The sequence below is a fragment of the Lithobates pipiens genome, unplaced genomic scaffold, assembly GCF_037356315.1.
Source record: "Lithobates pipiens isolate NorthernLeopardFrog02 unplaced genomic scaffold, aLitPip1_a1.2 Scaffold_28, whole genome shotgun sequence".
Classification (NCBI taxonomy): Eukaryota; Metazoa; Chordata; class Amphibia; order Anura; family Ranidae; genus Lithobates; species Lithobates pipiens.
Window position 1 is genome coordinate 211,425,936 of NW_027507789.1, and position 15,772 is coordinate 211,441,707.

The 15,772-nt window shown below is 44.3% G+C and overlaps 1 protein-coding gene across 1 annotated transcript; it reads right to left on the bottom strand.

Moving 5' to 3' along the window:
• Positions 1–1,527: 1,527 nt before the first annotated feature.
• COX4I2 (cytochrome c oxidase subunit 4I2) lies at positions 1,528–12,648 on the bottom strand. Its single transcript, XM_077460476.1, is given in 6 exon segments — positions 1,528–1,779; positions 3,639–3,770; positions 4,298–4,456; positions 8,481–8,577; positions 12,525–12,576; positions 12,578–12,648. Coding segments are annotated over 6 exon segments (633 nt in total). The 5' UTR covers positions 12,634–12,648; the 3' UTR covers positions 1,528–1,642.
• Between the last annotated feature and the right edge of the window lie 3,124 nt (positions 12,649–15,772).

The following is a 15,772-nucleotide window of genomic DNA, read 5'->3' on the forward strand; positions in this document are numbered from 1 at the left end:
TCCCTTTGTTATTTATTTAGATGTAGAAGCTTTGCCAGTTTCCTTGTCACTCTGAAATAGAAACTGACCAGGATAGCACACCTAGACCTGGACTAGATCTATGAGGAAAAGACTATCCGCACTCCGGTGATTGCTATTAAAAAAAAATAAAAAAAATAAAAAGTAGTATTTATTAACAAGCCACAGTGACCAAACTCTAAGGTTGACGCGTTTCAGTCTATAAGGTCATAGCTGAAACGCGTCAACATTTCTTATTTGCGTTTTGTCACTGTGGCTTGTTAATAAATACAAACATTTTTTTTTTAAGAGCAATCACTGAAGTGTGGATCATCTTTTCCTCATTTCCCTACTCAGCCAACAACTGTGGATCGAGTACCTGGGAGCTCTGCTTTCTATGTGATATATCGGTAGTAGCACTGACTTTTTTGTTTATATCATGGACTACGGTAGATCTATATCACCTCTGTCTAGTTGTTTGCACAAGAAGCTTTAAAATTCCCTCCACTGTGTCAAATGCATAAAAGCAGACAATGCCAATGTTTTCTAGGAAATGTACCCACTCAAGGTGGGTACACTTTTCCAGTGAGCCAGCGATGCAAGCTATAAGCTGCTTGAAGCCTGTGCATCAAGCCCAAATGTTTGTGGGGATGTGTTAATGCCCAGTAACAGTATCAGAAATGTGCTCTAGAAAATGGCCCTGGTAGTTATATTCCAGGTGTTTTCAACCTCACTTTAAGGTCACAGGTGAGATAATTTATCCAATGGCCCATTACCTACCTGTGCAGCTGGCTGGAGAACACCACTCGCTAACCTTCAACTGTCTGGGGTACTTGTATGGAACAGCAGGGCTTTTTTTTCAGCTGGAACCTAGTGGAACTTGGTTCCACCACCTCTGGCTCAGGCCCTCCGCTCACCATTGTCGCTTGTAAACACAGAAGTTCAGCTTCTGTGTTTACAAGTGACCGCTTGTCTCCCAATGGCTCTCACAGATCTGATCTCCTGCGCGGCTCCCACAGATTACAGGATGGGGACAAGGGAGATGCAGACGCCTGGGCTGAAAAGAAGATGCCAACACACTAGCTGAATATAGCAACAAAAGTAATACGTGGAAATGGTGGCGCGTTTAAGGAAGGGGGAGAAGGGTTGCATGCCAAGGTCAGCAGAAGAGAAGTGAAACTGAGATGTGGATGCAGAGGTAAGCAGTTGTGGAAGAAGACTGAACTGTACACTATGTACATAGCACACCCTTGAACTCGGCACTCTCTGTGTAAACCCCCCCCCCCCCCCCCCCCCCAAGAACTCTGCACATAATGCACTCTTGATATGTAATGCCCCTTTAAGGCCCTCCCTCATTGAAAGGTGTGAGTATGGGGGGCGTGGTTGGGTCAGGTTCCTGCACCTATTTTCTGAGGAAAAAAAAAAAGCCCTGTAGAACAGTAGCTAAAAAAAAAATGTTATCTAAAGCCAAAACCCATGTTGTTCTGGAAGCAGGAAAGTGTTACAATTGAGAACATTGCACAAATAAGGTAAATTCATTGACCATTTAATTGTGTGTTCCTGGTGAAATAGTACACGAACAGTGTGCCTGGATACTGGACTTGTGCTTTGTCCTGTAACCGATCTCCTCCTCCTCGCCCTCTTCTCACTTCTTCCATTCTTTCTTCTCATAGTCCCAGTTGGAGGAGACACCTTGTATGGGTCCCACACGCATGTCCAACATTCTTTGGGTCTCCATGGCCTTCCAGTCGTCTTGGAGGGTATGTGGAAGTTGAGGAAACACTGTTAGAGCAGAGAAGGAAGGAAATTAAGAAGATTAGGAAATGGTTGAAAGTTTAGGTAGCCTAAAGAGAACCTAAAAATTAGATCATCCAGTTTTTCCTTAGTTAATCCTTTGCGAGTCCCTGGCCTGTTAAAAGAATGCAAGTAAAGGGGTCTGACTTCGGCAGCTGAAAACTTTGTTCTGGTCAGTGACTAAGTGGTAAAGCTGTTGGGTAACCATGAATGTCAGGGAGATTCCAGAGTGGAATGAGAGCAACTTCAAATCCAATTGACATCTTACACATTTGTATCTCTTTTGTGGCCTTCCGTAAGGATCACTTTATGTAAATGTAAGGATTTCTGACTTATTCTTGCTTATAACCATTTTTCAATCCTTTTTATTTTCATTGAAAATGCTGCTTCCAGCCTTCACATTACAGTGCCCTGTGCTGGCAGAGCTGAGTAACAGCCAAGCCCCTCATCATAAGAGTCCCATCACAGAAATACAGTGTACCTCCTTCTCTTCAATATATGTAATGCCAGGACTGTTATGGAGTAGACTGGCTCTGCCTATGGTGTAGATTGGACTGCACAGTTATTTAATGCACAACTGCTATAGAGGGTAAGTGGAGGTAGGACCATGAAAGTGGCAGTTATTAGTGTCTGTTTGCATATATATTTCTGTAACGGCAATTTCTTAACTGGCAACCAGTGTGGGAATCCAGCAGTATTTCAGATGCAACTGGAAGCATTCTATGCCAACGTTATCAGGAGATGAGTGGAAGTATCATTGCCACTGGCCTTTTTTTACTCATGCATCTCATAATGTAAAACTATGGCCAAAGGGTTTGGGTAGAGTGGAGAAAAGTTAGCACTCTACTTTTATTACTAATATTTTCGTTGTGCCCATTGGGAAGATTTAGCTTTTGCTAACTGCAAGTCACCATTTGCTGGGACAGGAGGATGCGAGGATGTCAGGAACAGTCCACCGCTGGATCGCAGGGGGAGCGCAGTTTGTTGTTGGAGTGGAGGATCTGGTGAGTATACAGCTTTCTCCTCTCCCCTGGACAAAAAGGTGCAGTTGACCCGTGTAGTGCTGGCACAGCCTCGCTGCAAGGGAAAATCTAATTTTGTTGCCTGGAGTTGGGCTTTGACAAAACTAAACTCAGTTATTCTGGCCATATACTAGATGTGATTTCACAAACATTCACAAGCTATGACCATATAGTACTTAGATAGCCACCCCGTTTCAGTTTTTTTCTTCTTCTCCATTTCAATGACTTGAAACTTGAGTGGAGTGCGCTTGCCTCTTAAGGGTTAATGTACACGGGACGTTTTAAAAGCTCTCCTGAACAATTTAACTTGAGATAGTAACCAAGGTTTAGAAACGTCCACTTCGCCACGTTTACGCTTAGTTTTTTTTCCCTTTGCAAATAGTCAAAAAGGTATCTCCATAAAAAAAAACAAAAAAAAACACACCTGTAAAATGAAATAGCTAAACGCGAGTTACCGCATTTGCACGCGTTCACAAGCTGTTACAGGCATTTGGCATTTCAAAGGCCTCTGAACATCTGTCCTGAACGCTTTTTTTGGATTCCAAAAAATAAAACAAAAAAAAATGCTTCTGAACTCAACTGCCTATAAAACGACCATGTGTACAAGTACTGATAAGACAACAGAGGAGAGCTCAGGGACAGCTGAAAATAAATAAAAATGCCCAACTGCCAAACGTCAGTTTACCAGCAGCAGTGTACATGAAGCCTTTAGTCAAACTTTGGCTACTGAAAGCTAAAAATCTAATACCATGTGAGGTACTCTATTCTCCTTCATTACTACATTATATGGAGGAATGGGTAAGTAGCCACTACCATTGTACGCACCATAAACCCTTTGCCACCAGACGATAAGAGCTGTGAGGCCGAGGAAAAAGAAAACACCACCCATTACACTCTTCCATTCATTGGTCGGCTTATTCATCTCTGCATACGTCATGTTAAATGTTATCCGATAAACTGCATAAAAGAGGAAGAAGAACGAAACAATAAGAACTTCAAAGCCTTGATGGATTTGTTAAAGCTGATCTTTGGGCGAACAGTAGTTCTGCTTAAAAACTACCCTTCAGTTTACTTATAATAGCTTAGCCACCCCCTGGACCTCCCACAAACTGCAACCCTGTTAACTAATAGAACATGGTCCAAACCCCACCTTAGCCTGCGATTGGATCATTAAGGTCCCTACGCTTGTTTACATTTTACACTTTGTTATAACAAAATTAGGTTCCGATTGGTGCCCCTTCTATTCTAAATGGTGTTGGGCAGGGGAGGGCTGGAGGCTGATGGCCCCCAGGCTAGAGTTGCGCGTTTATTTATTTTTTTGCTACCATGTTCTTGCCATTTTCCCCCCTAACTTCCTGTCTCAGAAGCCTTCCCCAAAAAAAAAAAAAAAAAAAAAAAAAAAAACACGACAGCAGTGTTAACAGATATTTGAATGGTTTATCACTTTCTGCTTTTAAATTTATAAAATGATTGTGGTACATTACGTGAAATCTTCTCTTCTTGGCTCAGCTGCTTCCAGGGCCCCTTTTCCTTTTCTTTAAGGGACACTTCCTGCGTGCTCAGCGAATCATGGAATGGGACGTCGGGTAAAGGTAAGCTGCGATCGTCATGATATACTGGCCTTGTGTAATATGGTGTAGCATCTGTCCAACAGAGAAAACATTCCATTACCCATTATTTTGTGTAATCTTATATACTTTAATCATAGGACTAGCTTAATCAAAGTGCCCAAAAAAAGACATTTGTGGCGTTTCTTGCAACAAATCAGATTTTTACGTTAAACTGGTTGCGAACCTTAGTGGTGGAAGCCCAACGCAGTTGTAAACCTCTTAAATGGGAAAAAAAAACAAAAAAAAAAAAACAAAAAAAAAAGCATGTCCCTCTATAGCAACGATCTCCAGGGGGGGTTAGACTGTGGCCATTGGGAGAAGAAAAGGTCCAGATGTCAGTGGTAGAAACCATTGCCCCATCTTTGGTGCCATTGTGAAGAATGATGCTACATCGCTGAGGTCATTGGTAGGAATTGTGCCCCTTCATTGGGCTCAGTGGGTGGGGGGGGGGGTTATACTCCATTGTTGGTTTCAGTGGATGAAATTGTGGGAGCAAAAATGCTCCATCACTGGTGTTGTAGAGAGGAACAGTAACCTATCATTGGTATCAGTGGGAAGCATTGGCTCAAATTATTGGAGTCAAAAGGAGAAATAGAACCTCATCATTGAAGTCAATGGAAGGAATAGTGCTCCAACATTGGAGTCAGTGGGAGAATTAGTACTCCATCTTTGGAGTCATTGGGAGGAATAGTTCCCCATTATTGGCGTCAGGGGGAGATATGGTACCCCATCATTGAAGTCACTGGGAGATATGATGCCCCATTATTGGAGTTGGGAGTAATTTCACCACATCATTAGGGTCAACGGAAGGAATAGTGCTCCAGTCAGTGGGAGATATGGGGCCCCATTATTGGAGTCCATGGGAGGAATAGTACCCCATCATTGGAGTCAGTGGGATATATGGTGCTCCACCATTGGCATTAGTGAGAAGAATGGTGCCCCATTGTGGGCGTTAGTGGGAGGAATAGTGCCCCCGTCATTGTTGTTGGTAAATAATGCCCAAAGGCAAGTCAAGCAAAGGTCCGCACCTGGCCCTTGGGAGACCACTGTTTTTCAGTGTGTTCTTTCAAAATATGGCACCTAGTGTGATTTTTGGCTGCTTTCTCCTTTATCTGCATGAGTTACTTCTGACAGCTTATGCCATCATGGGAGATGGCTTGCCCCCCCCCCCCTTCTTTCCTCCAGCACACAGCAGGGGATTAACAGCCTCAGCTGTGCAGGTTTCCATATGAGACTGTGTGAAGGAGATGTGTCCATTCACTCCACTCAGGTCTCAGATTACACTCAGCTGTGTGCTATGCAATGGGTGACTTTGGATACCCACCCCCTGCCTTATGAAGCTCCGAAATGTTGCGCTTTTCGGAGGTTGTGAAGGAGAGAGGGCTGCAGATAAAACGGTGCGACAAATATAGGAAGATTTGTTTCATCTGTGTATAGTCTAAGGCAGTCGCTTCACTGGATATATGTAAGGGTTCACAACCACATCAAGTAGGGAATTGTTAGAACATCTATTGGGGTAAAACCGGATAAATATATGTACACACACAACGCAGCCTGTAGATGTTGACAGCCTCATTGGACTCCATGTAATTTATTGCCATACGGATTTTTTTTAATTTGCTGAAAAACATACAGAAAATTGTACAGGTGTGAACCAGGCCTTAGATTGCGTATGGGCTGGATAATTCTGCATAGGGAATTTAGTGTCTCAGGGGTTCTGCTTGAAATTATGGCCAGCCGATCCTACTGCTGGAATCCCCAAGAAACCACACAAGCCAGGGGGTTATTTAACTACAAAGGTAAAAAGGTTGCGAGAAAAGCAGATCCAAGGCTTTCCTTTCCATACATGTAGTGACCTTGGAATTCCCCACTGTTGGACTTTTTTCTGTTAGACTGTTATGGTTTTTTTTTTACGTCTGGGGATTTTAGGGAGTTTTCTTGCGCTCATTGTATATTTGAATTTCCCTCATCAATTCTAAAGCATTCTTGTTTTGTTTGTTTTCATGTTGCATATTTAACAGTGCAGAGATCTTTACCATGAGATAAAATTCTGATATTGAGCAATACGAATTATTAAAATTACTTTATCATAATAAAACCTTAGAGTAGTATTAGACCCTCAGTGTTTATTATTTTAACAAAATGAGCCTTAGATAAAATAGCCATTATCAATACCATGTCATTGATATTGATTTAAAGCAGCTGTGCAAAGTAAAGGAAAACCTGAAAACATGGCATGTTGTGAGTACTTGAGGACCAAGGTTGAGAACCACTAGGATAGTGGATAGTGCAGGAAGAGGTTTCTGGTGGTTTGGTCTCTCCAGAAGGCTGGAGGGCAATAGGGGACCCTTGAGTTTCTACTGCAGGCTTGTGGTTGTCACTGTGGTAGGGATTCTGGATGAGGCAAGCAGACTTGGTGGCCCTGTAGGGGTTCTCTCCAGGAGGCTGTGGCATCTGTGGGAGTCTGAAGAGCACAGGAGGGAACTAGGAGGCACTGTGGGACACTGTTAAACGTTTCGAGGCACTATGGGGTTTCTTGTGGCTCTATAGGGAACTTGGTGGTACTGCGAGTCTAGGAGACCCCGTGGAAAGTTAGGGGCCTGGTAGTACTGTAGGGGCTTGAAGTTCACTGCCGGAATTGTGGGATATTGGGGATACTTTGGGACACTGTTGGATGTTAGGGACATTATGGGGATCTAAAAGCTATGCAGCAGGTTAGGAGGCACGTTGGGGGGACTACAGGCAATTGTGGGATGTTAGGAACACTATATCACCTGAGAGGCAAGGGGGTAGGTTAGTAGAACTGCAGTTGACTGGAGACCCGAAAGGAGGGAGGCACTGTAGGGGGCTAGGGTTCTCAGGGGGAATGGGAGCACCGAGTGGTTGAGGTGCACTTCAGGCAATTGTGGGAGGTTGGGGACACCATTTTATCTGAGAGGCACTGTGATAGGTTAGTGCAGCGGTCTCCAAACTGCAGCCCGGGGCTGGATACGGCCCTTTGCTTGCTTTTATCTGGCCCTTGGGGCACCATTTTCCTCCCAATGACACCAACGATGGGGCACAATTCCTCCAAATGACACCAACGATGGGACGCCATTCCTCTCACTGACACCAAAGATGGTACAATTGTTTAATTCCACTGACATCCAGACTTATTCAACTTCCAATGGCCATGGTCCCCCCCCCTTAAGTCTGAAGGACAGTAAACTGGCCATTTGTTTGAAGACCCCTGGGTTAGTGGAACTACAACTGACTGGAGACCAGAGAGAAGGAAGGCACTGTAGGGGCTGAGGGCTCTCAGGGAGCCTGCATGCACTGTGGTGGTTGAAGGGCACTGTGGGCAATTATGGGAGGTTGGGGGCACTATGGTAGGTTGGGGGGGGGGGGGGGGGATCTGCAGCTGGCTGGAATCCCAGAAGGGAAGCTGTTGTCCAGCAGTGGGCCCAGTGGTTGAAGAGCATTAATTTATCGTACATGCACCTAAAAACAACTTCAGGTTTAGTGGATGTCACCACTTTATAGATATACCAATGCACCCAAAACCTCTAAAACAAATCAAAATTTAACATGGGGGGGGGGTTGAAAAAACAAACAAAAAAAAAAAACCTTAATTTTCTTGGGTTGACAGTTTTGCCCTGAAAATATGTACTAAAAATGACAGGAGAACTCCACTCCTTATAAATATGACATAGAACACGTATTTTTTACTAGGGAGCTTCAACAGTACCAGAGTACCTTAAAACAATTGCAATCTGGATTCTGTAGCATATAGAAAGTTCTTCTAACCTCATTCTGTATGCATCTTGTTTATTCAAGGTGACTTCATCCTCAGGTCACCTTGTCCTTCATCCTATAAATATTGATCCTCGTCTCCTGTGGTGTCCTTTTCCTTGTTTGATCCATTGACCTTCGCGTCTTCCAGGCTTATATATTGATTCACTTGAGTTGTCAGATTCCTTCTTACCTCATTGTGTGACTCACATTTCATTTCAGGCCATGTGAACCTCGACTCTCACTTATGTCACCACATTGTACACACGCAATGTACATTACTTACCTGAGCTCTCGTGGCTGTGGGCCGCGCGTACGCTGGCAGCTCCCAGCAACCTCAACTTGGCCAAAAGGGGCGACCTCTGTGCAAGAACGGATAACATCTGCAAAGGAGGACAGACCATCACAAAGAATAAAAAAAAAAAAATAATAATAATTATAATAAAAATAATCTATGTGTTCCCCATTAAAAACAAGAATGACGGCCGCACACACCGATGACATCAACAAAGTAAAAAGCAACTTTATTGCAGGTCCAAACAACTCAATTTTTTTTTATTTTTTTGCACTCATGGTAAAATCTGCATTTTTTGATGGGAAATATTTTAAACCCAGCAAAAAGTATATATTTTCTGAAAGCAGAGACTCTGGAGAATAAAATGTAGCTGTCATTTTTTATGCTAAAATTTATTTTATTGTATATAAAAACACTACGGTATTTTGATACCCAATTTCTGTAAAGTATAAAAGATGGGGTTGTGTCAAAAAAAAAAAAAAAAAAAAAAAAACACACACACTACACGAGTATAACCAAAGCTCTCTATAGGTGATGTTTTTAAGTTTTCACTTTAAGTGTTCATAAAGCCTCAAGGTTGTAGGCCCTAGAGGAACCTTGGCACCCCAGGTGTTTTGGAACTACATTTCCCATGATGCTCATGCACTCTGCAGTGTAGGTGAGCATCATGGGAAATGTAGTTCCAAAACATCTGGGGTGCCAAGGTTCACCATCACTGCCCTAGAGGTAGGCAACCCTTGACGCTCCAGCTGTGGTGAAACTACAAATCCCATCATGCCTCTGCCTTTAGGAGCCATACCTGTGATTGTCAGGGTCTTGCAATGTCTCTTTGGACTTGTAGTTTCCAAAACCGCTGGAGGGCCGAGATTGCCGACCCCAGCGCTGGGCCTAATACATTCTATGCATTAAGGTAAAAAACCTTCTCTGCTGTAGGATCCCCCCCAGCCCCCTTTACCTGAGCCCGCTCTGAACCAGCAGCTCTCGCTCTTGTCAACTCCAGTGATAAGTGTGTGGGGGGCGGGGCTGAACCATACTATCCGTGTCAATGGACGCAGTAGCGTGGCTTGTAAGCATGCACAAGTGCCCCCATTGGAAGCCGATTCTCGTGAGGGCACTGGACAAATAGGAGGAGCCAAGAGCCGGCAGGGGACCCGAGAAGAGGAGGTTTGGCCGCTCTGTGCAATTCCATTGCACAGAGCAGGTAAGTATAGAGAGGTTTGTTGTTTTAGGCATTTTAGAATCACTTTAACTAGGAATTATTGCTCTCATTCTGACATTTGCAATAATGCCTTACGCATGTTGCGCAATTGATGCCTACATGCACGCTCTTGCCCTAAGCTGTGTGTAAATATGGGGGTGCACTAGAGTGACGAGGGTGCTTAAAAAAAAAAAAAAAAAAAGGTATATTTATATAAAAACGTTTTTTACATTTGTTTTACACTTGAAATTTTTTCAGCTTTATCGCTTTCACACCAACAAGCCCCCTATGTAATAGCACTGGGCAGGTTTTCCCTATGGAGACATCAGGGGTCCCCCCCCCCCCATGTCTTCCCTGCCTTTCAAGGCTGCTACTCAAGCACAGATTGCACTTGAGTAGCTGCATCCTTGGCTACGCTAGCTGAGGAAAGACAGCTGTGATCCCAGAAGCGATGTAGTACATGTTCCTTCCAGGGTGGTCACAGAAGGGATCAGGGAGCAGACGTTATTTGATCACCTCCTGCTCTAACTGTACAAACAATTACAGAAACCTGGAGGCCCAGGAACAACTGTAGGTGCAGCCGGTGAAAGGGGGGGGGGGGGGGGGCTCACTTTTAGAGATCGATTAAAAAGGTGATAAAGTGTGGCTCCAAAGCTGACCGATCACGATTAAAGTCAGTACAAAGCTCACATCAGCAGCAACTGTGGGCTTGCTTTAACCCCTTGTCTACCATCCTATTTATAAACACTTGGTGGACAGGTGGTTAATTGTAGAGACAAGAGACTGCCCCCCAGAGGCCACCCTTGTCTCTGATTTAGGCCAGTATGGGTGAAACGCGTTAGAGTAGAGCAACTTTCAGGCAGGATGATTGACAGTTTGTTTGACCAGCAAGAAAGTTGCTTTTGTGTCAGTGGTGTGGCAAAATATTCTTTTTGTACTTGGTAGATTGAGGATGGGCAAGCACCTGGGCTTTTGAGTCTGCATGCCTGTGCAGGCAAATATGGCCCACCCACAGGTGTATGCTTAAAGGGGAGCTCCTGTCTGGACAAAAAAAAAAAAATTAAGTGAGCAGCCGAAAATACTGTAGCTGCCGATTTTTAATATAAGAACACTTACCTGTCCAGTGATCCAGCGATGTCGGCACCCCAAGCTGATTCTTTAATCGGCCTCAGCTGCAGGTGCCGACATCTTCACTAAGGGAAACCGGCAATGAAGCCTTCATAGCCAGTCTCCTACTGTGCATGCGCAAGCCACGCTGCATTTTCTGAATGGCCCTGCCATCTTCTTGGACCTGAAGGCCCTACTCCCAGAAGGCAGTAGAGAAGGAGGAGGGGCCAGAAATACGTGGAGATCGCCACGGCTGTGGAGCTCCACTTTAAAGTACACCAGCGTGAATGAGCCATACTGAAACTGACTCAAACTTGACTGGACCAATTTTACATCACACTTTCTATATGGGAAAAACCGCAAGGAAGCTTGGGGGGTGTGTCTGGGAATTTCTCCCCTAAATCACAAACAGGAGTTCCCAGATTCTGTAGTATGTGAGGAAGGTTGATACTCTAAGAATGCCTGGACCAACAATGAAAGTGTTAGGCAGGCACTGCTTGGTCCTGGTCAGGGTGCTGGCTGCATGAAGTTTGCCTATTCTTCTTGCTCTTGTGTGGGTTTCCTCCAGGTATTCCAGTTTCCTCCTACACTCTGAAGACAAGTTGGTAGGTTAAATGGCCCTAGTATGTTAAGGAACTTTAGGTTGTAAAACTATATACCTGGACCCGCATCATGCCGAGCCGTCTACCCAGACCCGTGTCATGCCGAGCTATTGTAAGCTCATTGAGGGCAGGGACTGATGTACGACTCCAGTATATAAAGCTCTATATTTACAGCGCTTTGTAATAACTCATTTTAATTTTTGCGTTCATCATTCAATTATTACCGATTCATACTTTTATGAGCCAGCCAATCCAAATCCACTCTAGGAGCCAGTAGTCACTGGCAGAAATGGATTAACACAAGTCCCAATCTCTGGCTACCCGACTGGTGGGATTTCTGTAGCCCAGATCTAATGTATCAAATGCCTACTATTCCGATTTCCTTGGACATACTGGCACAAAGACATTCTGTTCTCGATTCTCATTTTATAAATTATAGTCCTTGTTCAGCGCTGTTACTCCTTGCATCACCTGCCATTGAGTTTGGGGACATGTATTCGGTGCCTGTAGCATGGGAATAATTATCTGTTCCCATCAGCTGTTCCCAGTAGCCTGTACTCCCTGCCCGAGCGTGGCGCTGTGTCTGTGCCAGTTCTGCAAATTGGCATCGGTACTATAATCCTGCATTACTCTGACCTCTGGGAGCCGAGAAAGGACAAGACGTCCCCTGCCGAAAACCTGCACTGCAACTTTTTCCATTAAAATGAGAGTGTTAGCTCTGTGGGGTAGTGCCTACTGGAGGCTTGTTTTTTAGTTTTGTTACATTATCGTCTTTCAGAAACAGCAAAACAAGTGTTAATGCAATAATAAAACTCGATTTTGGCAAAAAAACAAAAACCTGAAAAAAATAAATGTTATTTGATGTCAGCTGACGAACACTGAGAGCCTTCGCTTTGCAGAAGGCCTTCTATATTCCAGACAAGGGGGCCTTTTCTGCAGTGTGACCGGTGGTCTAGCTAGGGCAAAAAGGGGGGAGGTCTTTTCTTCACTGTCGCAGCAGCAAAATATCACCCTAATACGTTAATCCCAAAGCCATCACTCAGCGTGAGACCTGCCGTCGGCAATTCTTTTTGGGGGTCACCCGATTATAAGCACCCCCCTTTTAGGCCTTGCAGACACAATACTCACAGTGACCGGGGTTTGAGCCGCACAGACTGCAAAATGGACAGACAGAGGCTTAGAGGATCTGGGAGGGCAGCCAGACACGGATTTTGGGAGAAAGCCAGAAGAAAGGCATTCTGGGACACGCAGTGTGAGAGAGGGACGACTTTGGTCCCCCCCTCCTCTTAACCTGTTAGATGCAGGAAATCAGAAGCGGAAGATGATGTTCTATTCATGATTTACGTCTCCCCCTTCCTACCGTTCTCTGCTTTCTCTGAATTATTAAAGCCGCATTTTTCATTCGGTGAAGCAGAAGTAAATCGGATTAGTCATTTTATTGCGTTTCGCTTTATTTAGTTTCCCGCAACGCAACTGAAATTTAAAAACGCAGTTGGCTTTTCATCTATTTATTATGATCACAGATAGATGGCGTATTAGTAGAATGTTGTAGATCATTAAAATGCATGATATGCAAAATGAATTTCTGATCCCTCGGGATGGGGCTGAGTGCATAGATGACTGCGCAGAGGGCAGGGGCCCCATCTTAAAAGGGACACCACTTTGTTTTTTTGTTCTTGGAGTAACATGATGACACTTCAGGTCTAGGTCAGAAATTTTTTTATTTTATTTTTTTAAAGCGAAAGATCACTTTTTTAATCGTTTGCTTTTATAAAGCTAGGAGAGATTTGCGGTCTTATTGACCCCAGATCTCACCATAAAGAGAAACCTGTCATCCATTATTTCTATCATAGACATTTATTATAATAGAAATAAAAGTGATGAAAAAAAAATGAAAGGGACAGTGTGAAAAAAAAAAAAAAAAAAAAAAAAAAAAAAAAAAAAAAAATCGCCGCGAACGTTAGAGAGCGCAATCATTCTAGCGCTAGACAGGTAACCTGTAAATTTTTTAAAACACCTATTGACATTTTTAAGTACTGTAGTTTGTCGCCATTCCACAAGCGTGCGCAATTTTAAAGGGTGACATGTTAGGTATCCATTTACTCAGCATAACATCAGCTTTCACATTATATACAAAAAATAAAAATAAAAAAAATAAATAAATAAATAAATAAAAAGGTGATCTAGTGTATTTTTTCACAAACAATTACGTTTGAAAAACCGCTGCACAAATACCATGTGACAAAATATTGCAATGATCGCCGTTTTATTCTCTAGGGTCTCTGCTAAAACAATTAATATTCATACACACTTTTTTTTCTGTGTAATTTTCTAGCAAAAAAATATTGATTTAAACTTGTAAACAAAAAGTGCCAGAAAAAGGCTTGATCAGCAAGTGGTTATTCTCTGCCAGTCTAAGGCCTCTTTCACACTGACGATCCGTTCAGGTCCGCCTGTCAGTTTTTTTTTTTTTAGGCGGACCTGAACAGACGCTCCATAGACCTCTATGGTGTGTCGGATGTCAGTGGTGACATGTCCGCTGACATCCGACTCACTCCGATCCAAAAAAGTGTGACGGAAGAAAACCCTACTTTTCCATCCATCTGCGTTTCGGGTGACAACGGACTCTGCGGCCCGTCGTCATTCGATGTCCCATAGGGGAGAGCGGCGCTCTGACAGGTCCGTCCCTGCGCAGTGTGCAGAGACCAACCTGTCATCTTCCTTCTCAGCGGGGATCGACCCTCACTGAGCAAGCGGATGTCCACGGGGCAGATCATTATGGATCCGCCCCATGTGAAAGAGGCCGTAGTCAGGTGATTCAGGGTCTATGACCAAAAAGGTGAGATTACAGATTCTTTCATCTACATGGAGAAAGGAGGTGCCCTGTACCTAGGGTTGCCACCTTTTCTTCAAGCCAAACCTGAACGCTTTAGCTCTTCGCTGCAATTATTTTTATTTTATTTTAAAGAGGACGTAAACCCCTCTGGGTTTCACCTTCCCTTTTTCTCCCGCAAGGGCTGCAAATTAAAAGCATAATGGGCTAGTATGCATCGCATATTAGCCCATTATATGACACTTGCCTGCAAATGAAGCCCACGCTGTCCTCTGTGCAGGCCGCTTCCATCTTCGCCCATCTTCTTTCTGGGCCACGGACTCCGGCTCTGTGACTGGCTAGAACCATGTGATGTCACTCCATGCACGCGGGAGCCGTCAGTCACGGCTGGGGGAAGAAACGGCACGGAGGTCCGTATCTTCACAGTGCATGCACTGATCACGACATCGGCGCACTACAAGTGAAATCTCCGGCGCACATTTAGGAGATATTTCCACTACCTATTCTAGGCTTACTTATTAGGTAAAAGACAAAAAGGGTTTTATAACCACTTTAAGGGGGAATGCTGCGGACTCTGATGTAAAGGGGAACTTTGATGTAAGGGGGTTTCTGCTCACCAAAACCCCCACTTGCATCAGAGTTCCCAGCATTTCCCCTATAAATCAGGGTTCCCAAAGTCCCACTTACATCCGAGTCCCACTTACCTTGGCGTACTTACTCGCTCAGAGGGAGAAGGGAGGGCGGGGGAGACTTCAGTCACAGACATTGGATGCGGAGCTCACTCACCCAAGGATGGAGGTTCAGGCATCAGCACCTTTCATGCAAGATGTAACTGCCGTTTGCTGGGCTTTAAAATTTCCTGTCCACACATCCCTTCTCTGAGGCACAGCATGTTGTGGATTGGAGTATGGACGGGCAGACACAGAAGGGTAGTGGCCAGAGGAGGAGGAGCAGATCGAGTCCTCTCTCCTCTTCTGCCCATGGGGGAGGGGGATGCTGCCTCTGGCCCGTGCACATACCTATGCACTAGATGGTTGTGGTACTCCGGTTACTTGGGGAGCCACAGTCTGATTTAAGTAATGTGTTTCAGGTGATCTGAAACTTGGACACATCATTCAAACCCTGGACTGTCCAGGTGAATCCCGGACAGGTGGCAACCCCACCTGTACCCTATATGGTCAGTCTACACTTGGGGGGGGGTAACCTGGAATTTATCTGATCAATTTAGGCTTAGACTATACTCTGCCAGGTTACTTTTTATCTTGGCCTATCTTATATGGCCTATTCATAAAAAAGAAGCCATGCAGTTCTATCTGCTTACAGACAAAGATGAAGGCTTAGGCCTCATGCACACACCAGTAGCATGTACAGTATAGCTTGGAGAGAGGAGTACACCATTGTCAAAAGTATTGTGACGCCTGCCTTTACACGCACATGAACTTTAACCACCTTTCAAATGACGGCTACAGCACGGCCCGATAACTCTGGGAGGGTGTACTATGACGTCCTCCCAGAATCAGGCGCGCACACTATGACATCACTC